Source organism: Hippoglossus hippoglossus, chromosome 16, assembly GCF_009819705.1.
Source record: "Hippoglossus hippoglossus isolate fHipHip1 chromosome 16, fHipHip1.pri, whole genome shotgun sequence".
NCBI classification, from domain to species: Eukaryota; Metazoa; Chordata; class Actinopteri; order Pleuronectiformes; family Pleuronectidae; genus Hippoglossus; species Hippoglossus hippoglossus.
Genome location: NC_047166.1, coordinates 17105368 through 17132182, shown reverse-complemented (window position 1 = coordinate 17132182; position 26815 = coordinate 17105368). Strand labels below are relative to the sequence as shown.

At 42.0% G+C, this 26815-nt stretch overlaps 2 protein-coding genes across 5 annotated transcripts in view; one reads left to right on the top strand and one right to left on the bottom strand.

Moving 5' to 3' along the window:
* Positions 1–16269, top strand: part of dnah5 (dynein, axonemal, heavy chain 5) — an 84014-nt gene extending 67745 nt beyond the window's left edge. For 3 of the 4 annotated variants that reach the window (XM_034611785.1, XM_034611784.1, XM_034611783.1), the window contains 10 exons: positions 1150–1299; positions 2347–2592; positions 3245–3464; positions 4999–5204; positions 6065–6268; positions 8563–8778; positions 9722–9934; positions 10922–11074; positions 12335–12566; positions 15877–16028. In XM_034611785.1, coding sequence (XP_034467676.1) covers positions 1150–1299; positions 2347–2592; positions 3245–3464; positions 4999–5204; positions 6065–6268; positions 8563–8778; positions 9722–9934; positions 10922–11074; positions 12335–12566; positions 15877–16028 — 1992 coding nt within the window. Of the gene's footprint in view, positions 1–1149; positions 1300–2346; positions 2593–3244; positions 3465–4998; positions 5205–6064; positions 6269–8562; positions 8779–9721; positions 9935–10921; positions 11075–12334; positions 12567–15876 lie in introns of all 4 variants that reach the window. The other variant, XM_034611782.1, reaches the window with a different exon arrangement.
* A 2175-nt stretch (positions 16270–18444) lies between these two features.
* Positions 18445–26815, bottom strand: part of adcy2a (adenylate cyclase 2a) — a 54696-nt gene continuing 46325 nt past the window's right edge. Inside the window, exons 20-25 of the mRNA XM_034611677.1 lie at positions 24615–24773; positions 23209–23355; positions 22843–22953; positions 22600–22714; positions 20112–20236; positions 18445–18939 (exon numbers count right to left, since the gene is read on the bottom strand). Coding sequence (XP_034467568.1) covers positions 18787–18939; positions 20112–20236; positions 22600–22714; positions 22843–22953; positions 23209–23355; positions 24615–24773 — 810 coding nt within the window. The 3' untranslated portion in view covers positions 18445–18786. The remainder of the gene's footprint in view (positions 18940–20111; positions 20237–22599; positions 22715–22842; positions 22954–23208; positions 23356–24614; positions 24774–26815) is intronic.

Genomic DNA, 26815 nt, shown 5'->3' with positions numbered 1-26815 from the left:
TAATGCACAAATAGTGTTTGCGTGGATGATTAGGGAGGGAGAGTTAGAACAACAGTTCTTTGTTTTATGAAACTCATTCTACCAAGAAGAACAAGGTGAGCACAGGACTGTATCCGTCATTCCCCCCCTGAGAGAGAGAGAGAGAGAGAGAGAGAGAGAGAGAGAGAGAGAGAGAGAATGCCATCTGAGCCTCTCTTTTAACACTTTGAGCTACACACATGACAAAGAGGCTCTTAAACTGCACTTCATTTTAAAAACAAACACCATATTCAAGCAACCGTTCTGGCTTCGTGACTGGAGAGGCTCACTCCAATCCCCAGACCGGCTCAGTCTATCAGGTGTGGGACGTGAATGTGTTAATGTGCTCTTCAGCAAAAGTACCCAACCCCTTAAATTCTTAAGTGGAGCTACTCAGTGGCTAACAGACAAAGACAAGTAGCTCTCCATTATCAGCATGTTTAACTTTATGAATGTAAAGCAGGTGGTTGCTTTGCTCTAGTGAATAAACACTTATTAAAAAACACACTCAATTTCAAAAGGGCCTTAACAGTCACTCAGCCTTTACATGACTAGATCTGAAGTAGAGTAGTTATTATTATTATTATTATGTTGTTGTGGATTTCGTCAGATCTTGGAAGCACACAGGTTTTACAGGGATTCAGGATTAACTACAATCTAGGAAATTAGAGCTAAATTCAATTCAGGACCAAAACACCTGGGTTACATGATGCTGTTGTGAAATGATTAATTAATATATATCTGATCATTTGGATTTAATCGTCTTAGTTTTTTTAATTTTTTAATAGTCTCTGCGACAAAAACAGTAATAATCAGCACTCAAAAATGCTGCGCAGGTACAGTGAGCTGCAGAAAGCCGCATGTTCATCATGGTCCTTAAGCACATTAGGACAATTTTGGACAATTTGTGGTGTGAAGCCAGGAGAGTGCACGGTGAATACATTTCAATGTTTAGCAGACACACAGGGCACATTTGATCTTTGCCTTTTTCTTTCTTTTCACCACCGTTAGATGTTAACTCTGAAGCTACATTTAACAATCTCTGTGTGTACGTCTACATGTGTTGACCTCCGATGGAAGCAGGAAATATTGTTCTGATACTTACGTGTTCCTTGGTACACTGTCTTTCAGATCAGTCGAAATGAGAAGCAGTGGAAGTTGTGGTTCGATAAAGAGGCCCCGGAGGAGGAGGTGATACCGAACTCCTACGACGAGTCCATCGACACTTTTAGACGCCTGCTCCTCATTCGCTGCTGGTGTCCTGACAGGACCATCGCACAGGTTAGACAAGACACATCCGTTTGTGGGCAGATACCATGTCCTGATTCACTACACCCTTAAAGTCTTTGACAGTGATTTTCTTCCTCTATCACGAGTCTTATATATTCTCTCTTGATAACACATTTGATCTAGATACTTCTCTATACATCCGCCAGAATATTGATCGACGCTGTTACTCTGACTCTCCATATTTGAACATAAACAGAGACGTCTCTAATATCGCCGTAACCCTTTTTGGAATACCAACTATTGATGTGAAGTCAATTTTATATTTATATTTCCTATATCTGTATATTGCTGATACATCACATGGTTTGTGGATTGTGGGTATTAAAGATTGAGACTGTTTCATTATCAGAAGTCTGAGGAAGGGCCTTGTGATAGAATAAATCCCTTAACGGTAGTTTTAGGTTTGCAGATATTTTCTTTTTAAAACATCTAGACCCTTAAAAACAAATTTAGCTTATTTGCAAAACATTTGTTTTCATTTTATTAATGGTCATTACACATGGTAAAAATCAAATTCAGCACAATAGCCTACAGTAGCATATTTAAATGAGTTAGGACTTTAAAAATACATAAAAAGTGAGTCTTAAAATCTCTTCATGTACAATCGCATCTCCCTGGGCTGAAGCTTTTCCTTGAAGGGAAAGTAGTTCTCCCTCTGACGCTTACTGAGCCTAAATATCAACAAAGGCTAATGGACGTCCACTTTTTTGATGGGTTATTTTTTGGTCCACTGCAGACAAGCCTGGAGTGGAATTTATTCTGTTGCACTCACAAACAGTCCAGCAGTTGTCCTTCACTGACCCCCTTCCCCCTCCTACTCTTTACTGCTGACTGAAATGTGTAAGCCAATAAAAAAAAAAAATCCTTTCAACTATTCGCTCATTCCCCAGCCTTTCAGAATGTTATTATTCCAATGTTAAGTTTTAAATCGGCCTGGAATGAATGCTGAACAAGTCTTTCCCCCCCGTGTTTTAGCATATCGCATTATGAAACAGTCAACAAATACTCTGTACTGAATCCCGGTTCTTTTCCCTCCAGGCCCGTAAATACATATCGAGTGCGATGGGGGAGAGGTACACTGAAGGGGTGATTCTCGACGTGGAGAAGACGTGGGAGGAATCCGAGCCGCGAACACCTCTCATCTGCTTCCTGTCGATGGGCTCTGATCCGACCGACTCTATCATCGCACTGGGGAAGAGGATGAAGATTGAGACCCGATACGTCTCCATGGGACAGGGGCAAGAGGTCCATTCCCGTAAACTTCTGCAGCAGACCATGTCTAATGTGAGTCAGTGGTGTGAGGTTGCTTATGTTTTTTTGCCTCATTTGATTTAGCAGCAGAAAATGTTGCTTCATGCAATCCATTGAACAGGACAGGTTCTCTGTCTCTAAAACAGAATGTGTGTATAAACTCTTTACGGACAGGTAAACGTATTCACTTTGCTGTCTATCTTTTCTGGAGTTCTTGACTACATTATCACTTTGCTGTCCTGGATATGGATGATAATTAATTATTAGTCTGACCATTCATTGGCTGATGGATGTATCCTATGAGCATTAATGTTTGCATATGTGCGCCAACAGTGCAGGGGCCATATAGGGGCCACAATTTACAAAGAGGGGACAATTATATGACCAACATTCAGAAAGGTTCCTATTTACGTCAGTCCTTGTTCACTGTTAGCTCATATCTTTGAGCCAAACCACACATCATTGAGTATATTTTCAAAATTGTTCCTCCTTCAAAGGAAATTGTTAACTTAAAAAAAGATCTTAACAAATTGTCAGGTTTAGTGTTAGTATCGTTAATGTTATTGTTGTTGGTAAATGACTAGTGTTAAAATGTCCTGTCAGTCATCAGGGGCACTTCAGGGGCCAATCTGATTTAAGCTGGGGCCAGTGCCCTCTAACAATTACCATCACTATCTGTCCCCAGGGCGGCTGGTCCTTACTCCAGAACTGCCACTTGGGTCTCGACTTCATGGACGAGCTCATGGACACGGTGACGGAGACGGAAGTCGTACACGAAGGCTTCCGTCTTTGGATCACCACAGAGGCCCACCCAAACTTCCCCATTGCCCTTCTGCAGATGTCCATCAAGTTCACCAGCGAGCCGCCACAGGGCCTGAAAACTGGGCTGAAACGGACGTATGGAGGTGAGCCAGTCACAATATACAGATTCAGAGGTTGTTCCGGTACGAGGAATACAGATGCAGATATAATGCGATCAGGCAATAAGTCTTAAATAAGTAAAATGTCACATTGATCTGTCGTTTATTACCACAAGGAGATAACACGGTGTGTAAACAAGGCCAACATACAACACACTCAATGAGGATACAGAACAGGATTTGTTCTATGTGTAGATGTGTCCTTGAGCAAAATACTGAACTCCTACCCTCTAAATGCTGTGTCGTGTGTGTGTGTGTGTGTGTGTGTGTGTGTGTGTGTGTGTGTGTGTGTGTGTGTGTGTGTGTGTGTGTGTGTGTGTGTGTGTGCGCATTCCAAAGCACCTTGAGTGGCCAACTGCTCTATTTCAAGGCAGTTGCAATCAGTCACATAACTAAAGAGATGTGTATGAGCTCAGGGGGAAAGTCAATAGCCAGAAGCCTGTAGGGTTCTTGAATTTTTAAGCAACACAGAGTTTGTGTTTTAATTCAAAGCCCAAAGAACTAGAAAGAGAAGAATATTCAATATGTATAAACCAGCTGTCTGTCTTGGTTCATATGCAAAAATAATACCTGTGGATATTGGCATCTAAGAATCTTTGTATTCGCTTATCTTCAGCTCTTGAATCATTCTCAAGAATGCCTTGAGGGAATTATTTTACATTTGGCACAAACATTCAGCTGAACTTGGATTTCATTTTAGTAGCCAAAGGTCAAAGTTCAAGGTCACTGTGGCCTCACAACGTATGCTCATGTTTGTCACAGTGACAAACACAAGCAGACTTTATAAATATGACCAATATGAATCTGGGGACAAAGTATCTAGAAATGCGTACGCAGAAAGTGCACTGGTTGGCGGAGGCAAACAACCTCAGTGAGGTAATTCTAGTTTCATCAGATTAGGAAAAATCACATTTGTTAGAACTGAAAGTTGCTGCAGATTTTTCCTTTATCCCATCAAAACGCTTTTTCTGTTAAATTTAAATCGGGCTATGGCTGAACCACCGGGATTAGGGAGAAATTAGATATTTTTCTGTACTGAACGTTTTGGAAATCCAATATGTGGTGGTTATGTAGATTTAAAGTGTGAATATAAAATCATTTCACCACCCTGTTATGCTCCTGAGCCTCGGCACATTTCCCTAAACTTCATTAGTCTTCAGTAAAAACCCTTCGAGGTAGTGCCTGTCGGATTTCCCAGAATAATATGTGTCATATCTTTGTAACTGCTACAGTGTACAATAATTAAACCGTTTTAATGAAACAACATGTGTCCACTCAGATCAAAAGTCACCAGCCTAAAGCTCTTTTTTAGTATTTGTTTTTTTAACCCATCTTTGAAAAGAGACCCTGCACTGGTATCTGTTCCAAATGTATTCATGCCCTCCCAGTCTGCAGCAGCTGAAGAAACAAACTTTCTGCTCGAAGCCTTTGAATCACGGCTTTAAATATTGACCTCAAAAGGTCACCAAACCTTTTGTGTAGATTTCATTCTCACCGCCTGTTTGTTGTCCCTCACCAGGTATAAATCAGGACATGTTGGACGTCAGTAACATGGTGCAGTGGAAGCCGATGCTCTACGGATTGGCGTTTCTCCACAGCACAGTACAAGAGAGGAGGAAGTATGGACCTCTGGGATGGAACATCCCCTACGAGTTCAACCAGGCTGACTTCAATGCCACGGTGCAGTTTGTTCAGAACCACCTCGATGACATGGACGTTAAAAAGGTAGGAGAAGTGACACTTAACTATAATGTACACCAGTGTTTCTGAGCTGCAACATAGATTTCCCACCGATGCAAACACTTGACCAATTGCGAGTCATGTTCAGCTGTCAATCAAGACATTTTACCCCATTTTTATAGCATCAAATAACTAATTAAAACCGAACTTGACGGATGATTTAGCATTTGAACACACATCAGTGATAAGAACGACCGAAAATGCCAGAAATCATCATTGAGAGAAATGTATTTCACGTGTGCTTTGACCTTTTAGTTTGGCCCATGTCCCAGTAACCTAGAGTGCTGCTAGCCTCCAGGCGGGCAATCCAGACACACTGGCTTCACTTCCTGGGAGCCGTCATGTCGTCCCTCTTCATATACAGGACAGATAAATAGATACAAATTAGGCCTGTTGAAAGTCATACTCTTAAAAAACAAGAAATGGTTTAATGTGCTGCAGCATTTTGCTCCTTTTTAAACATCAACTTTACAGCTGTTTGACATCATGATGTCACATCTGGGCTGATAGAATGAACCGTCCTATATCAGATTCAGGAAATGAGCAATATGCATGTGCACAGTGGCAACATGTCAATATCTTAAGGAGTTAGGTTTATCAAACAGTTACTGTACTCACATAACAATGCACTAATATATTCCATAACTTTACACAGTATTTTCAGCTTGTTGTGTCTGTGCAGTCTATGTCATCTGATATGAAATTACTCTTACAAGAACCCACGCAGCAGAAATAAGAACCAAACTACTGAAGATAGTATAACAGCGCAAGCATCGAGACTCCAATTCTCTTGGTGGTCCCAACACAAATTAGTTATCACAAATCATTGTTTCTTATGTCCTCAGGGTGTATCATGGAACACAGTGCGATACATGATCGGAGAGATTCAGTACGGTGGCCGTGTGACCGACGACTATGACAAGCGCCTCCTCAACACCTTCGCCAAGGTGTGGTTCAGCGAGGACATGTTCGGACCCACCTTCATCTTCTACAAGGGCTACAGCATCGCGCAGTGCACCAGCGTTGACCAGTATCTGACATACATTCAGGTGGGTGATGGATGATGTTTGACCAATGCACATTTTTTTCATCTGGTTTCTACTAATAATACAACGACTTTAAAGGCATTTGCATAACTGATGCTTCTGCATGTGGCGGCAAAATGTCAACGTCTGTCGCTGCTGTCCTGAGGATTTCCTGTGTGTTTGCACATTAACATCCTCCTTTTTATAATGTTTACCTCTGCTCCAGTTGCATGGTGTTGCCTATAGCTTATTGTTTTACACTGTCAGCTCTCAGTGACTTCACAAACAAGGAAAACAGCAACATTGAAAATATGTGGGTTTGCAGGACACTGCCTCGTTGTGCTCTTGTCACATCCAGGTAGTAGCTGCCATTCTTGATTTTAGATCAAATGCTAGCATGCTCAATTTATTACAGATTTAGTTTTGAGTTATTAGTGTGTGTGTATGTGTGTGTGTGTCGGTGTGTGTCTGGGGGCAGTTCCTGAGCTACTTTCATTAAAGCTGGTTTCATTATGATGGATGCTCAGGGCTGCCAGGCTCAGCCAGTTTATTCCTCAGCGCTGCATCTTAAATAGAGAATGACAAACACAGCCTTGGAGAACACAGACGCACACGCACACACACGCACACACACAGATATAGACACATAGACTTACAGTATCTCTTTCAGTCATAGACACAAATATATACACATCAACAACAGAGCGTATGTGTGCTGGTGTGTACGTGTGTGCATATTAATTGAAATTAAATAGATAGAGAGGAACAAACGCTAAAATTCCATCAGAGGAAATAAATGACCACAGCGAGGGACCCACTCTGCTGTGTCCAGCACCCACTGCAACTCTCTCTTCAGCACCTCCCATTTTTTTTTGCGTATTAGCGGGACTCTCTCTTGATTCTTGACTCTCTCTGGATGCAGCGTGATGGATGTTGGAGGGATAAACTTGCTGATGATGACTTAAATCACTCTTGTCTTCCCCAATGCACATTTCTGAGCAAATAAATCGGTTATTAAATGTGCTTCAGATTAAATACTTGTCTCTGCTGCAGAGCTCCTACAGACAGATAGACAAACTTTATTGTCCATCCCAAGTGACACAAATTCTCCTCCTGATGTTTTGATGTATCAGACAGCACCAGTTTATTATGTCAAATTCTTCTTAGCTCAAAAGAGAAAAAAACATTTACATAATATTAAATTGTTTGTGAGAGAGCAATGCAACCGAGGTTCACTGCCGCCAGTAATGATGTGCATTCAAGTGTACACAGAAGAAATTGTGCATGCAAACTTAGAGGGGAATTCTGGTATTTTTCAACTCGGGCCCTATATTTATAAATGTAGGTGTGTAACTGAACTGGGACTTACCATAACCTTTGGAATAGGTCCAGTAGATTTCCTCCCCTAGCAGCCGCAAAATGACAGCAGAGGCTACAATATAATCCTGAGGGGCAAATACTGTAGGACAGCCCTCAATGGATCATATACGTTGTTTTTTTTATGAGTACCATTCATTTATAGACCCACATTTATAAAAATAGGGCCCAGGTTGTTTTTGACAATCCGGGGATGTAACACTCGGCAGCTTGCATAGCCTCCAGTCACACGTCTAGCTGGATCTGATGGACCAGAAATGTTCACTTTATTCACAAAATGGGAATAACAATTGCATTATTAAAAATATTGTACTTTTCTTACTTCGTACTAGCTCTGAGGCCCAGCCCAAATACTCTTCTGTACTTGTCTTAATACAGGAGCTCATTTAGCAGCAGAGGAACCTTTGGCTCAGTGCTGGGCCCATTGAAAATAGTTGGCTGTGTTAATGGGTTAAAAGCTGGGAAGCTAACATACAGTGTAAACACTGTATGTTAACCACTGGGTCAGAGGGACAGGCTGGTTTAGACTGAAGCTTTGGCATGAATCTCCCATGTGCTGCACCCTCACTGGAAGGTGAAAAGAAGCAGCTGGTGACACTGTGTGTATCAGAGGAGACACTTCACAGTCTGCGCTTCCCCGAGGCCAACGCTGAGCTTAGCTGGGACACAAACACTCTGCAGTGCAGGGAAATGGCTTTTTGAAACTGAAGAGAAAAAAAAAAGAAAAACACATGAAAATCGATTCCACGTTTTTGGAGAATTTGCCAGCTCAGTTTGAGGTGATACAAGGCACCGCAGGAACACCAGGACCTCTAACACTGTAGCTTTTGTGAGAGTCGGGAGGATATTGCCTGGTGATTTTCGAAAATACTTTTACAAAATGCTCCTGAGATCTCAACAACCAACCCCCGGTTCAATAACATTTGCTCTGTCTCTCACAGGCCCTGCCATCCAATGATACTCCGGAGGTGTTCGGTCTCCACCCGAACGCAGACATAACCTACCAGAGTAAACTGGCTAAGGACGTTCTGGACCTCATCCTCAGTATTCAGCCTAAGGACAGCTCGTCAGGCGGAGGGGAGACCAGAGAGTCCGTGGTGTCCAGGCTGGCTGATGACATGCTGGAGAAACTGCCTCCTGACTATGATCCTTTTGAAGTAAGTGGGCGAGCGCCATGAACAGCCTGAGGTGAAGCAATGGGTGCTGGGCAAAGTGGTCGGTGGATGTGTGCTAGTGAGGTGACGGAAGGTTGTGTGTGTGTTTGCGACGGTGATAGACAGAGAGGAGAAGACTGGAAATAGACGAGGGGGGGTGTGAATGCAGCTGAATCTTTGCTCGAGTCGTTTTATTTTGGGTTTTCTCTCCTTTTTTTTCATCCCGAGGTGAGAATGTGACTTCTCAGGCAAGGTGCAATGCTCGTCATGGAAAACTTGACAGTGCACACCCTGTGTCGGCCACTTTGAGTTTCATCTATCTGTCTGACTTGTCTGACTTTTACAGTATGTGAGCCCTTGCCGAACCCCAAAACTCAAAAGATTTTAAATAAGGAGGAGGTTAACTAGTTATGAAATGGTCTCATTTTATTATTGCTGCCTCTTTATGACCTTAAGGAGACAATCAGGGGGAAAATTGGCCTTTTTCTATAAATGATTCCCAGTGTCTGTGGTCGGGTCGGACCACCGGCGAGGTCAGACAAAACGAAGTACGGCAGGATAAGGGTTAGTGTATGAACGGTACTAAAACAAAATTTTGATATTGTCATATCACAGTTATCAATCATACAGCAACAAAAATATACATTACCTCATCACCATGCATCCTGCAAACAGCTCTGTGTCTTTTTTCCCTCCTTCCAGAACAAATGCACATGCTGGCAGCCGAGGCGCCGAAATCAGCGGGAAAAAAAAGTTTCTTGTAGGGGCTTTAGACTAAATCAGAATTACTCTTTTTTCTTCCTATTACATAATAATAGCCATTGAAACCTCGGTTTACCTGAAGCCTCACGCTGTGAGGATTGTCCATATTCCAGGCTCATGTTTTTTCTGTTTTATATAAAGCAGGTGATTAATTCTATCATCTTGTCCACTTTGATGAAACCAGGTGAAAGAACGTCTGAAGAAGTTGGGTCCCTTCCAGCCCATGAACATCTTCCTGCGTCAGGAGATCGATCGAATGCAGACGGTCATAGCTCTGGTGCGAACGACCCTCACGGACCTCAAGTTGGCCATCGACGGGACCATCATCATGAGCGAGAACCTGCGGGACGCCCTGGACTGCATGTATGACGCACGCATTCCCGAACGCTGGAATAAGGTCGGTGGTCTGGAATTAAAAAATATGACAAACTGAATTCAAAACTAAAAACTGCTGCTTTTCATAAGTAGATTTCAACCATAATGACAACAGCAGAGACACTTCAAACAAAAAACAAGCTTTTTAATTTTTGTCTTTTGTTCATTTATGAGATGACATTTTTACAACTGCAGAGTTATCTCAATTCTTGTTGTGACAAAGCCTTTTATATTTTATTTTTAGGTGGAAAAGGAATATTTTGATATTCATATGGCAAATTAAAGTGTTCTAACAGTCATCAGTTAGGCCCTTAATGAACATTGCCATTGCAAAGCAATTTTTGGGAGCCTTTAGGTGCAAATTAATGTCTCAGAAGATCATTTTTATGACCATTTAGGCATCAGTTGTCTGATGTTATTCATTCATGTTCATTGTCCTAAAGGTTTACTTGCATAATTCTGATAAAAGATATGTAAGAGTTGACTATCGTCCATCACCACAGACATGCTTGAATATAAATAGGAATATCAAGAGATTGTGCAGAGGAGAAAACAACAAAGTAATATATTTAAAGTGTATAAGAAACTGATGGAATTCAAGTCGTGCTCCCACAAACATTTTATCATAAGAATAATCTACACTTAAATGGCTCTCAGGCTGGAATACAAAGACCTTCCACTCACAGTTCTGCTACCATTTGCCTCAACTCTATTATAATGTTTTGTTGTATTATAATCTGACCTGTTCAGGGTGAACCCCGTGTCAGCTGGGATTGGCTCCAGCTCCAATACGCCCCTGGGATAAGCAATACAGATAATAGATGGATGGATGTATTATAATAATCTTTTCTATTGAGTTTTTTTTTTTCTCTTGCCACACAGGGATTCACAATGTTGTTGTTTTTTTTATCTCTCCCTGTTGTCTTCGCCACTGATCCGGCCTGAAGACTGTTTTCAACATTTGATTGTGATGTTTTGTCGGCCTCATTGTTTGTCTGTGTTTTTTCAGTCGTCGTGGGCCTCCAGCACCCTGGGGTTCTGGTTCACGGAGTTGCTTGAGCGGAACCGGCAGTTCCAGTCGTGGATCTTTGAAGGGCGGCCCAATTGCTTCTGGATGACAGGCTTCTTCAACCCGCAGGGCTTTCTGACAGCCATGAAACAGGTACTCCACACACAGCACCGGGCTGTACCGAGCTACTTATCAACCTCCACTGAGGGGACCAGATGGCACGCAGAGGGAGAGACAAGCACACGGACACATGCACACACAGAAAGGAAGCGAACACACAAACACACAAAGTTGCGAGCGAACACACATTTCTTTGTTTTCTAATGTGTTGGGGTGGATTCTACAGTGAGGTGTAATTTAAATGTTGACCCTCTCAGGTCAGGCTCTTGTTGGTAGGGCTCATTACTCAATATCATAAATACATAACATTTACAACATGTGAAAGGTGCGTGCATTATAATTCATCTGCAGTTGTTCACGTTGATGATACTTAAGGGGGTATTATTACATATGCAAATGATTGTTGAAGGGAGTGATCTAATTGTCCCCTTACCGATGTTTAAATCGAATGAAGACGTACAACGCAACTCAGACTCAACTCGTTCCTTAATCCAACCTGAGAAAAACTGAAAATTGAGGAAAATTGAGTGACAGCTCGCCTTCAAAGAAAATGTTTTGTGCTGTGAGCCGCATTGGCTCAATTTAAAAAAGTATCCAGTGTTGTTATTATGTACAATAAGTACGAATGAACTAAAGTAATTAAAACATTTGTGGATGCAGTGTTTTTAAGTCCAACAATTCTACTTACATTACAATTCATGTAGAAGCATGAAGAGAAAATTGTTGAGCTTTGCTGCCAGGTTTGCACATCTGATTACCCTCCAGTTGTTATTTACTCCACGCAGGAGGAAAATCCCAGTGGCCCAGAGTGAGAAAATATTGTGGATGCAGAATATATTTACTGAGCTGGGATTTATTGGACATCTGTGTTAGTTCCCAAATAAAGCCGTCATATCCTCTCACTAAACCTGTAAACAGACATCGCAGCAGTCGTTCAGTAGAAGGTTTTTGTCCTTGTTGTTTTTTCTCTTTCCAAATGAAGATCAAATGACGGAAGGGACACAAACTCACATTTAATTGATTTGCACTCTGCTCTTGCTCTTTGCTCATTTCGAGTTATATTGGATGGGTTTTATTTCTTTCTGCTGGTGCTGCATCTCCTCCCTGGTGGAGTGCACTCCTCTACCTAGTGTTTTTTTTTTTTTTATTGTACCTGTATTACAGTCCTATTATCCAGATTGATCTGTGGCTTAATACACTTCCCAAATGTTTGCGTTGTCCGTCACATGTACTGTCGTCTCATACCACCCACATCACTGTCTTCACAAGGCCAATTTGTCCCCGCTCTCGTAGGAAATCACGCGGGCACACAAGGGCTGGGCCCTGGACCGCATGGTGCTGAGCAACGAGGTGACCAAGTCGATGAAAGACGACATCAACCAACCTCCCGTAGAGGGAGTGTACGTCTACGGCCTTTACCTGGAGGGAGCCGGCTGGGACCGCCGCAACTGCAAACTCATCGACTCCAAACTCAAAGTGCTCTTCGAGATGATGCCTGTGATAAGGATTTATGCCGAGAACAACGGTGAGAGTTGTTATTAGAGAACCTAACATTTGGAAAATGTGTGTGCAATAGAAGACCCTGACGACCATGTTTTAAGTTTTAAAGATGTAAATGATCCACTTGCACTAGACTCTAAAGCCTCGTTGGCCACAGCTCAGCCACTGCCTCGGCTGGGGAAATATGCAATGAGAATAAGTAATGCATACATTTACATTCAGACAGACTGCGTATATGAGCGCCAACATTATAAAGAATATAGCCACTACCATTAAACCAAGCTTAATGCATTACTGTGAAATGCTAGTGCTAAATATGTTAGCGCTAGCAGTAATCCAACTAGTGCTAGCAACGTTTGCTGAACATTTTACAATATATGTAACAGCTAGTTATGATGATAGCTAATGTTATCATGTGTCTGTTATCAAGACACGTGTAACATCATGAACGCTAGTTACTTACGCAGTGAGAAGAAGTAAAGCTGGTTCCTTGTTGCAGCCGTACGACTCAGGAAGGTCAGATACACGTGCTCAGCCAATCGCAAATCAATCTCGGCTATAAATCATTACTCCATTTGTACAGTAACAAATATCTAATTAGAATCAAACCTACTGGACACTTGAACAAATCTCTCACTAAAATTTATTTGATGAGTGTTTTGACTTTTTAGTTTGGTTGATGTCCCTTCCACTAATACGGAGGAGGCAGAGTTTTTGACCTATACAGCAACCCTCCACCAGAGGGAGATTGAGCCTCTTTGGCTTCACTTTTGAGGAACAGTCATGTCGTCCATCTTTATAATATACAGACTCTGAAGCCAACTAGTTGTAGCAACATTTGCTGAACAATTCATAATAATGGTAACAACTAGTTAGCTAGTTAGCTAGTTACTCAAGCTGGTGACTTAAGAAAACAGACGTGTAATATTAAGTACACGTCAAAATACATCTGCAGTGAGAAGAAGACGGTTCTAAGTCAAGTTGGAGCCCCGACTAACTTTTTACATTGGTTGCACCAGCACATAATTTAGGTGCACGCAAAACTTTTCCTTTTCCTTTTGGCACCGCAACAATACACCTATTATACATTTTCTTGACAGTTCCCATATATATTGGTCATTTCTTAACTAGGGCTGGGTATCACCACTGATTTGCCAAATCGATACAAATTCGATTTCAGATTTGTTTCAATATCGATTCAGTTAAGGATATTTCATTGTACAATACCAAACGGTCCCGGATATGAAAGAAATTCTCAGAGAACTAAAGCTGTAAACTGAACAAGGAAACCTCTAAATTGGTGTTTGGTGCATTGGTGCATTCTTAAAAATACTGTATGCCTGTCACAATAACTAATTTTGTTGGACGATATTTTGTCCCAGAAATTATTGTGATTTGTTATGATCCTGAAGCAGCGCCACTAAATTTAAGGATTAAAAAAGGGCCAACACTGCCACAGGAATTCACATGACTTTACTCTCCGCTCAGGAACCCATTACTCCATATATCTTGACTTAGAAAGTAGTTGTTTGCTTCTACAGTCATATTTATAATCCTGTGTATATAACATTTAATCCTGTCTCTGTCAGTAATACCCACACAGGTATTTTTAATCTCTCGGCCAGATCAGACCTGGTCAGGGTGAAAGTAGCTGACCTGTGGTGGAAATTTATGGTGTCACAAAAAGTTCAGATAAAAATGATGACTGGTATAAAGTAATCCCGCCCAAACGGGTGCTACAATATTAACAGGAGATTGAAGCTGTCAGTCAAAACCTGATCTGTCCACACCCACATGGTCCTGAGGGGTGGTCTAATCGGACATCCCCTGCGTGGGCGGATGATGGGCGTGTTAAAGCTTAGGGATATCCGATCTTTGGAGTCTCTCCTCTCTCCTCCTTAACGTTTGCATCCCACGCAGTCACTCAGGATGGATGGATGCAACATTTAAATGTCAAGCAGACTGAGAGCCATTTATTTATTCTGGGGATAGATTACCAGCAGTGTGTGGCACAGTGTTTGGATAAGAGTGGGATATATTCAGGCAGGCGGCAGAGAGTCGGCGCGGGGGCCCCGTGGACACCTACAAGCAAAGCTGCCTGGGAAATGAATTAATGATACGTGTAAAGCCGCTCACATCGTGTCCCCTCCCAGTGTTTCCCCCAGGAAAGCTGCCTGCTGTGTGTGTGTGTGAGTGTCAGTGGTTGCAAGAGCATCCGAGTGTGAGCGACGCAGTTATGAGTGAGAATCTTGAAAACCCCACCATGTAATTGAGACTTCTCTCAGAGAGATTATTTTCATCCCTGCGCATATCATCTCTGAAGAGGTGTACAACAAGGGCTGCTGTCGGATTGTTGGTGTTTGTGCCTGACGGGGGGGGGATGTTGAGAAAGCGTGTTGTGAGTGACAGGCTAACAGCTAATACTCCAGCAATCTGATGAGAACAATCAGGTGGTGCTGAGGGAGCACTCAACGATCCAGAAATGATTTTTATAACAATCGTCCTGATCTAAGCCTCAAATTTGATCCCAGGTGTTGTATAGACTGTTTATAGCGATAGATGTCATGATAGCTCCCGGAAACGTGAAGCCAAAACATTTCAAATGCTCCGTGGTGGCTGTCTGCAGTAAAGGTCATCGATCCCACCTCCTCCTTGTTAACTGATGGGACTGCACTCGATTTTTCTACATCTTATGTAGTTCTTATCACACTGATGTTTGTTTTAAGTGCTAGTTTTTCGGGGTAAGTCTGCTTTTAATTTGTAAAATGTTTGGTATAAAAACATATCATGATTGACAGCTGAGACTGACTGGCCATTGGTTGAGTGTTAGTATCAACTCTGCGGCTCCACACCACGATGGGTTCAGCCTGAACTGGAGAATAAAATGTTGTTCCTTTTGTCATGCTACACCGATGACTCGCAGCCGCCGCCGCCGCCGCAGAGCTCTGGTCGCCTGTTTATTCAAAGCGTATTAATTTTGAACGTACCACTTGTACAAATGGCACCAAATTGGACACTGCACTTCCCCGGGCCCTTGAATAATGTGTGACGCTACTGTAAATAAGCTAAGGTAAAAGATATCCCCGTAGGAGTAATTCATTTTAACACAACCTTCAAATCAATACCTATACATCTTAAATAAGTAGAAAATAAAATAAGATCACATGAGCAACTTCTATGGTGGTAAGAGTTTAAGTGTTAACACTGAGTGGAAGCTGGAAGGTCCAGGTGCTGTGGACCCTGATGGATAAAATAAGTGATGAGATGATGGCGGATGGTTTTGGCAGCTGCTGGTCACTTTTTAACAAAGACGTTGCTATTCTCCTGTGTTGCAGCTGTGAAGGACCCCAGCCTGTACTCGTGTCCGATCTACAAGAAGCCAGTCAGAACTGATAGAAACTACATTGCAGCTGTGGATCTGAAGACTCCGGTCTCCCCTGACCACTGGGTCCTCCGGGGCGTGGCACTGCTCTGTGACATCAAATGAATACGCTGACCCACTAGTTCGCCGCTATTTATTTTCTTCCACCAGTTGTGGAATGATTGGCGTTCAAATGTCAGTTGAATGGGACATGGTTAATATGAGCCCTCCTTTTTGCTTTAACCTGGTTTATAAAGTGCCTGAATAACATGTTCCTCTGCAACAAATGTCAGTTGAGTTTAGTTCAAGTTTTTTTATATCAGCACCTTGTATTTTCAATAAAAAGGTCCCAACTCAAATGGGCAAATTCAAACACGTGTCAGTGTCATTTGTTTTGCTTGAGGTCAAAGACACAAACAGCTGGGGTGTGACAACTTAAAGTCTGTGTTTTTCCTTTTTCTGTGCAGCAGCGTTTTCTTTCAGTTTGAGAGCAGGACTTATTGATTTCACATTAAGATTTTGTAATGTTTTCACTCAAGACCCTGCGCATGCACTCACATAGCCCCTGCTTGTGCTCAAACTGTGCGTTTGCACTCAGATATTTTGTTGCTTGGACAGATTTCCTGCTTCAAGCTTTTCTCCTCATGCTGCTTCTGTCTGCATGAAACGTCTGCTCTCAGATTTGAAAGAGTAACATGAGCAATTGTCATTCCCCAAGTTTGAAGATGTCTCCCACAGCATCCCAGTATATCTCCCTCTTCTTGCGTCACCCATTCCAACAGCACATCCATGAATGGCTAGAATTGCTGTCACTCTCTATGTTACATGTACGTGTTCGCATCCTATTGGATAGTTAAGCCTAAAGCATGCATTCCTAAATCCCATTGTGTCCTTACGTCTTGCCACTGGTGAAATACGCAAAAGAGTTGAATTTGCTCTCTCTGTCTGGAGCATCTGAGTTAGATATGAAAGTCCCTAAGTGGAGACACTACAATGTACTGTTGGTTGGCCCTCTATCAATAACCTGACCTTTGGTACTGCAAAGAGAGAGAAGGGAGTATCTGTGGAATTAGACAGGTCCCACTCTCTCAATGGTGTATATGGTGTATACATAATGGTGTATACATAATATATTGTGGCATATACAATATATTATGTATACATGTGTGAGGATGGTAAAAAATTCCTCAACAGTTACTTTAACTAGGTTCATTCACTTCCGCCCGCCACAGTTTGTTATTACACCGGTTTGCTTGAATAAAAACCAGTGAGACCTTCACAGAGCAGGAAACCAACAGTTTGTTGTTAACGTACCAACATTGGGTTTCTAGCAACTAGACGCCGCCCTGTTTCTTTTTTCAACCTGCATTTTATGTGAACAGCAAAAGGAAACACAACAAGAGCGGGATCATCTCATTTGTCAATACTACAACATGGCCGTCTATTGTTTGGGGGACATTTGATGGACTAGTTGCAGATGTTTGAGCACAAGCAGCGTAAATCCAAGCACAAGAAAACTGAACGTGAAATAAGTCCTGCTCTTGACTAGAAATAAATACTAAAACCCAACTGAGAATAAAAAGTAAAAAATAAAAGTAGGAACCTTCCTAAAGTTTGTGTCTTTAATTTCAGTTTGGTAGTAGAGTTGTGATTTGTATAACTTGCATCATTTATTTTTAGATGAGGAAGATGACCGAAACAGGCCGTCTGGATCGCAGCCTCACAGGTTTATTATTAACCCAACACGTGGGGACATTTCCATCCTCCTCAATCAGTGGTGGAGTCCTGTCATGTTAATGTGCTGTGAAATGACAACACTCCATAGAGCTGAAATACATAGAAACTTTAATTAGGGTTTTTACAAAAAAAAAACAACGGCATCATCAAAACACCAAAACACTTTTTTTGTAATATTTCCTTTTCTTACAAAAACCACCGCTCACACACTTTAGAGTTACCCTGTGCACGGATCCGGCTCGGGTTTAACTAAATGAAAGACACTGAAATCTTCTCCATCCCTCTGTTACTGTGTCTTTACTCCAACCTGCATCTTACACCCTCAGATCTGATCCACTCGTCTGAACAGCAACAAACTGCAGATGTTGGGTTTTCAGAAGCCGCTGATGATTCTGACCTCTGCCAATAAGACGTCTTCTATTTTCAGTTGCCCTACATGAATATCACAATATATTCATAGATCCTTTTTTTTCAGAGTGTGTTTTTATATGGTCCTTGACCACCTGTAAAATACATCCAAGACTTCGTGCTTCTGAAAAGGTTGATGGAGTTATGTACACAGTGTCTCATTGATGGCTGTTGGTTTTCTCTTTGACGAAGGTGCACTTTTCCCTTCTATTGTTTCTCCTTTGCTGTGATTTTAACAGGAGATCTCCCATGTATCTCCTGGTAAAGTTTCGGTTACTTTGGGGGAACACGGACGTCTTCGAGAGGCCTTAATGTGAACATTGTTGCCATGCACTTTGTTTCTCTTCGTCAGAGTTTACATCATTTCGTACCACGTCCTGTAAAATGACCAGAAGCTGGATTGTTTTTGATGCACCAGGCTGAAAAAAATACATTTCAGACTCCCGACTGGTCTTTGTTTGGATCCAACATTCAATTGACACAATACTTCCAGGGGGTTGATGCCGACCTGCTGCACGTGCTACACTTACAGTTACATAAGTGACAAATGTATACTACAGCTGTGCCATTGCTAACTCGTAAAACAACGTTAAAATCAGTTCTTTTCCCTCCTTGTAGCGTCCATCGGATTCCTCTGCACCTCACACACACGTCGTTTCTGTCAAAGCAGCATCGAGAAGATCAAACCTGAACTTCTGTGCTCTGCGTCAGTGTAAATTCCACATATCCTTTAACCGTCTCATGCCGTTACATTCCCCTGCGACAGTGAGCGGGTCATCTCTGTGTGCACGAAGTAGGTCTTGAGCTCCCCTTTGCCCTTGACGTTGATGATGCCTCTACAAGAGCACATGTAGCCGAGGGTCAGGAGGATTCGACTCGTCTCTTCAGTCACCTGCAGGGAGAAGCAGACGGGTTACGTCCATTTCGCTTATTTTACACGACTGGATTAACTTGACCTGCGGGCGAAAACACTCAGCGCTCCACAGCAACACAATTCCACGAGCTGAGGAAAAATCTGCTGAGCATTAGCCAAGTTACTTGTATTCTTGGCATGATGCTCCGCAGCACCAGACTCTGTGTTGTATTTTATCACACACAATCTGGATTTTTAACCAGATTGCAACTTCATGTGAAAAAATAAAGCTGCAATCACATGTACTGAAACTGTATTTTCTAAATCTTAACATGAAGAGATAAAGAGCAGATAAATACAAAACACTACAATAAAATGTCCTGTGGGCCTAAAGCAAAGGATTGTGGGTGAAATGACTCATTTCTCATTGTTGCCTCTGCTTATCTGGGAACATCAACCTTGGAGTGTGTGCGACAGCTCTGCAGTGATGCTGCACCGCTCAGCAGATGTCTCTGTCAAATGTGTGCAGGCAGTCAAGTGTAATACAACAATCCACGGCCTGAATGACAGGCAGGTGAAAACACTTTCTTATCAGCAGTGTGTCAATCGAAGCGACCACAGGACGCGGAGATGGTTTGATGTCCTTACCGCCGTTGACAGCGTGAAAAGAAGAAGCGTTGTATCGTTTGAACATCTGTGCGGATATTTGAAATGTCTACATTTGAAAATGGAGCCATCGTGCTGCTTTGGAAGAAACACAATTAACACAGTGTGATGTTTGGGCATCAAACTGGTTCCTTGTTCACAGAGAAGAGTCGTGGCTGGAGGGATCCTACATTTGTTGACAAATTTCATGAAATTTCCTAAAATGTAAATATTCATAATTTTACAGGCAACAGAGCTTTTGTTTGTTTCGCCTTATTTTCCTGCTTTGAGGCATCTGCTGTAAAATATTCCTGAAAACAGCTGGAAACTGTAATTTTCAGCAAATGTTGCTCTGACAGTCATTTTGAGAATAAGTTTCACCTGAGGTTTGTTTAACCCTTTGTGAGCGTGTGAGGATTCACAGCGGCTGGATTTCACTCATATTAAAGTACTAGACACACACAGACACACACAGACACCCAGTGCAACAGAGGAAGAAGACATCAGGCTCTGGCTACACTGAGCTGTACCTGAAAAGTGGGATCATGGGATACGGTGGTAGTTACCTGTATTTTCCCCAGGACCCCCGTGCTGTCCATTCTGCTGGCTACATTCACTGCGTTCCCCCAAATATCATACTGAGGTTTCTGGGCTCCAATGACTCCAGCGATCACCGGGCCGTGGTTAATACCTGAGAAATACACAAAACAATCAGCTTCCTGTGTGTCTGCGTGTGTCATATTAGACACATTTACATGGAAACTGATAATAAGCTGATGAAGACAATAGTCATGTAAACATAATCAATAATCACATTAAGACATGTGGAGTATCCGACCTCAGTCACATTGTAACATTCGATCAGAGTTTTCACAGCATTTTGTGACATCGACGTTACAAACCACTTGACACCACATACCCTGGGTTCAAGGGCTGAGAGATAATGTTGAGATGAGTCCTAGTCACACTCTGCTCTGTAACATTTAAACAGTAATATGATGGAATATTCTATTAGCATAAATAATGAATAAGGTCAATAGTCAGAATATAAGTGTCCATGTAAATGCGTCCTTTCATTGCTGAGAAGGCTCCAATGGATGGATCCTTCCCGGCCCAACACGTCCCAGGATTCAATGCGCTCTGGTGACAAACTGTCTTTCAGAGCGGTAATGGCACCGACAAGCAACAAGACGTCCAATGGTTGAGTATCAAGCTTCAACTCCACCGAACAGCTAACGTGACATGTTAAAAAGTAACAATGGGTCTTAAACCTTTCACGTTATGTCCAACTTCAGCTCTAATGCTATGCAACAGCAACAAGGGCGGGATGAGCTGGAGATGCCGGTCACATAAAAGCCTCTGAGACCAGACCGTCTCATTCTGTTCTACGTGGCTCACAAAGGATGCGGTCTTTGTGGGCCAGGTAGACCACGTCCTTCGAGCCCCCTGAGACACTGACTCAGTTACTACACTTTGTCAACCTTGATTTTATGTGTAAAGTAATTTTAATTTACTGTTATTTTTTACATACTTAGGATTTATGAAACATGGCCTTGCTACTGCACACACACACATTTTTAAATGATAGATCATATAAGAATTGATGATTCTGTTTCCATTTCTGATGTCACATGTGAACAATGTTGTTAGAGGATTAAAATCCATTTTTGATATATCTGTTAAATTATTGAGTGCAGCTCCAAAAGGCCGTCAGCCAGAGACTCGCTGCTTTCAGAACAAACAAAGCTTTTCACAAGATTTCATCAGAAGATGAGATGAAGTGGAGGCTAAATGCGGCTGAACTTTATTCCCCTACACGCTCAGGAGACCGGAGCTTCTCACAGCACTGAGATGACATCCGGCCTTTTCACTCCGGCTTCTGAGTCAATTTCAAGCAATCTGGAAATCGCAGCCTGTATAAATGCAAAGGCAACACACACACACACAGTCACTGGTTTTGTCCTGTCCCAGTAGGTGGGGACTTGTATTCCTCTCTGATGGAGCGATTTAGGTCCGTCTGGAATCAGCGGGGATGTACAGTCACACACGCGCTCACTGCTGAGTTAATGGGCCGTCCCTGTGTGTGACCCCTGCAGACAGGTTTGACGGTAACTACTCTTGTTGGACACATGGAGCTGGGAGCTGTTCTCCGCTTCACCTCTACCTCCACTCTTCAGTCAGTCCCTCTCTCTGCCGTTACGTTGCCATGACTATACCTACGTCTTGCTGACATTTTATGAGAGTTTTATTTTCCTGTTATTTAGACACCTCTCACCCTCTGTGTCTGTCAAGATAAGGAAATAACTCCCACAACATATTGCTGTTCTATTAAAAGTAAAAAGAAAATCATTGTATGCATACAAAGACTGCACTTACTATAATCTGGATTGACATAATACAGTGAACTCTGTGCTATTTAGTCAGACTTAGGCTGCGTGATTTTCAACAGAACAATATCATGATCCCTCGCTGCAGCTCTGACATTTCATCATATTTATCTGCTGCATTTTGATGTCTGACAGAAGAGGAAAAAAGTCCATCATCACTTTGTGATCCATTACATTGACAAACCTACAGGTAAAACTAGAAATACCCTCAGTAGAGCACAAACCTCCACCAGGGCCCGACTCTTACCTTTTAAAAATCACATTTAAATGTTCTAGATCCAGATGTTTATTGGATCTGCACTACATTTCACACACTAATAAATCACTCCCCTAAATATGTCTGATTTTTTATAATCAAGATTCATGAATTATTCTCAAAGAAATCAACCAAAATTTTGGAAAACACAATATCACACAAATGTAGAATTTTTTTTCCCAGATCCATCGCCTGATCCGGACCAGCAACAAAATGTAAAAAGTTCATCCCTGACACATACAGCATTCTTCCACTATTTTTCGTGGTAATGAAGCGAGTGTGTGGATGACTGTGAATTCATAGTGCGGTTACTTTCAGAAAAAAAAAATGAAGATTTGACAGAATGACGTGAATGATGTGGGTAAAAAGTTAAGTAGTCACAACACTTCCAACATTTCATGTGAAACTCACCAACTCTGAGTCTGAAGTCGTTGAAGGAGTGTCTGTTGATAACGTCCAGTTTCCCCACCAACGCAAATGCAAACTCTACCATGGTCCCAATGTGCATGTACTGCCTGTCGTGCTCCTGAGAGAGACACATTCATTTCTAATACATGTTTTCGTTTGTGGCAGTGAAACAAAAAAATGAGAACTGAACAATTGGAGCTGATGAGTATATAAACAAACGTGTGTGTGTGTTTGTGATGAGCGTACCTGTGACGTGTACTCAGGCCCAGGTGATGCATTGAGGCCAGTAGCAGCCATGTAAGTGCTGCCGATGGTCTTGATCTTTTCCACACCGCTGAATTTAGGTTTGGACAGCAGCTACACACACAAACACAGACACACACACAATACACACAACAGCTAAAACAAATGAGAGCATTTATGGCTGAAGTGAAAACTCATCCTGTCGTTTTCAAAAGCTACATGAACATCTGTAAGAACTAATGTATGAATTTGTCTCAAAATATTCAGATCCTTTTAAAATATGTATCTTCCACATGACATGTACAGTACAATTATAAAAGCATTGAATCCCACTGGAGACGACATGCAGTGGTAATTCTAGATATTTACCTCGTCAAAATCAGCAATGATTTCATTGAGGAGCCGGAGGCACTCTAATCCTTCTTTGTTGACGTCAGACTCTGTGTAGAACTCTTTAAAGTCTGGGATGGAGGCGAACATGACACACACCAGGTCGTAGGACTGGTGGTACAGATCCTGTGTGACAGAACGCATGAGGGTAAATACAGAGTTGAGACTGGACAGTGGCGAAACGAGAAATGTAATAAAACGTCATAAAAATGTTATTAAACTGAAACCGATAAAGCCCCGTGTTTGAAATACAGACGACACGATTCTTACGTTAGATTTGGATTGTGCGAGTTTTCTATGTATTTAGGTTTAGAACATATTTGAAGCACACTTCAGTAAACACATCAGTCGTCAGTGGGACCACAGAGGCAGAAAACACACAAGCGATAAACCAGATCCTGTTCAAGCGACGGGGTAAAGTAATTTCCTGAAATGCTGCAGCAGAAGCTTTTTAAACCAACTTGACCTCCAGGCCTTTTAAACTGAGATGTGAAACTTTACTTTTCACAGTTCAAACTGTGAAACACTCAGGGGATGTAACAAGACTCAGAATGATGAATGAGACGGTCTCACAGCCGAGCCAGCAAATTCCCCAACACTGTCTCCCTATGCTTCTAAGATTATAGGTAATTAATCACACTGATACTACATCACATGTGATCGCTCCATTATAAAGAGTGTGACATTTTAACACTGAAATGAATACCTGAAGTTCATCAATACAAATTCTCAAATCGCCACTGAATTAATTTATGGTACTTTTCAATCAGCAGAAAACACTTTGTGCTTTTAAGCTCATTTTTCATTCTGGCTTTGGATTCTTAACGCTCACATTACTTATTACCTCCACCAAGGAGGTTATGTTTTCATCTGTCTTTGTTTGGTATTTAGCAGAATTACGCAAAAACCAGATTGGATTACGATTCAACTTTAAAATTATTAATTTTGATGCATAATCAGGGGCAGGTCCAGGATGTGTTTTTGGACATTTCTCTGATTTCTCTGGGAATAATTCATGGACCTTCATTAGAAAAAAACATCTGTGGTGGTGGTATGCACTCTACTGAGTGATATTCTAGTTTAAATTTTAGACCTACACACACACACTGCATGTATATTGACTATACCTGGTGAAGTGGATTAATAATCGACATGATTTGCAGCACAGACATAAATTATGTACAAACACTGTTTCAGATCTATTGTATTGACTTGGAATATAGATTATGTTTGAGATAAGCTGCTTTTGCAGAGCCTCGTCACAGCTAATGGATCTTGGCATATTGCCACTGGTACCAAGAGACCTCTATGAAACCACAACACATCAGCTGCTACAAACTACATGATCTTATTGTGTCTATCAAGAAAATGAAATGCATAACTACCTCATTCTTCCAGTTGCGTGCCAGGAAGTGCTCTGCCACGTGTGCCGGCAGCACGTTTTCCAGCAAAACCCGGTTGAGGTTCTCCATGGTTTCAATCTCCTCGCACTCTTTCTTGAACTTGTTCTTCCACAGAAAGTCTAACCTACAGTAATATTCATTCTGTTACAAGAGGACACAGAGGTGAAGAGACTGAAGGCACAGCTGTACAGCTTGCTTCAAGCAAGTCACAGAGAAAAATAGAAAACAGCCACAAGTATGGAAACGTAAAGACAGAGAGAGGAAAGCAAATTAAGCATCGACAGGGATGGGCAGCATTTATTTTTTATGTGGGGGAAAAAATAAACTTCCATCAAAAAAGTGAGTTCTGTTGTCAGCGTTAAATCACATATAATAAAGCTATTAAAAGCATGATCATCTTTGGGAGGACACAGTAAAAAAGAAAGAATTATTGCAGGAGAGGTGAGACTCTATGTCGTGAAATTATTATGGTTTGATGAGCAATGTGACATTTCATTTTCTTCGCTTTGTGTGAAGCTGTCACGCTGCTCCATGATAAATACAATTGAAGCTTGTTCCTGAGCTGCACATGGACTGATTTGAAAATGAAGATGCATGTTTACAAGATCATCTGAGTTAAGTGATCAGAGAAGGGGATAGGATTTGATATTAGAAATGTAATGACTTCTTACACTCAGAGGTGGGACAGAGACAAAGTGTGTAAACACATCAGAGCCGCATGTGAGACTAAACAGAAATTGAAAAATGGCATCTATTATTTTCGCCGCACAGACAGTTGCACCTGGCATCTTTTCATTGAGCCGGGCATGTCAGTAATTTGTCTTCGGCAAATACGTTTATCAGGCCTTCAAGCTCAATCTGCTTAATATTCCTGTCCAGATTTAAGGCTGTATAATCAACATCCAGCAGCATTTGTTGCAAGAAGCTTTTAATCACATTTTCCAGGTTTTGTGAGGCAGCAGGTCGCGAGCATTCGCAGAAACAGAAGCTGCCGAAGGGAATTTATAGCACGTAAACAGCAGTGGGAAAGAACCCTTTTTATATCACACTAAATAATGCATAGAGTGCATATGCTCTGCGTCCCTGTGATGTCACCACATGCGAAATGCACATTTATTATTATTTATCTGCAGCTCACACCTGTTTGTCCGCTCATGCTTTTTGTGGAAGCGGTTCAGTCCCCGCAGTGAAAAAGAGAAACATGACACGGTCGGGCTGCAATGCAGCCAACAGCAGAGTCCAGGGGATCAGCTGCAGCCCATTTAATGAAGAGCTATGATGTAATAACCATCCTGTGTTCAGGTCTACTGTAAATCACACAAATGAAATCATACAGTGCATGTATGGCATGGCCTACATCTGCATTATTGACTATATGTTATCATTGAATATATACACTATATGGACAAAAGTATTGGGACGCACAATCATTGAATTCAGGTGTTTCATTCAGTCCCATTGGTTGGACTAGGCTCCTTAGTTCCAGTGAAGGGAAATCTTAATGCTTCAGCTTACCAAGATATTCTGGACAATTCTATGCTTCCAACTTCGTGGGAACAGTTTGGTTAAGACCCTTTTCTGTTCCAGCATGACTCTGCCCCAGTGCACAAAGCAGGGTCCATAAAGGCCTGGTTGGCCGAGTCTGGTGTGGAAGAACTTGACTGGCCCGCACAGAGCCCTGACCTCAACCCCATCGAGCACCTTTGGGATGAACTAGAACGGAGATTGCGAGCCAGGTCCTCTCATCCAACATCAGTGTCTGACCTCACAAATGCTCTTCTGGATGAAATTCCCACAGACACACATCTTTTAGAAAGCCTTCCCAGAAGAGTGGAGGCTGTTATAGCTTCAAAGGGGGGGGGGACCAGCTCCATATCAATGCCTATGGTTTTAGAATGAGATGTCATAAAGCTCCTGTAGGTGTAATATGTAGGTGTCCCAATACCTTTGTCCATATAGTGTATCTATGTAGTCAATATGTAAAACTCCTTACAAGGGGTAGATTATTTTCATCTTTAAAAACATGCAGTTGCTGGCCAAGGCCGTACTCTAGCTCCAGAGCACATTCCCCCCCCCCCCCCAATTCTGGAGAACAAGTACAGTGAGTACCCTGCAGAGAGGCATAATCTGAAAATAGCAGGACTAAGGAAAACACAGCTCTCCAGAATGACCAGTCTCTGGTC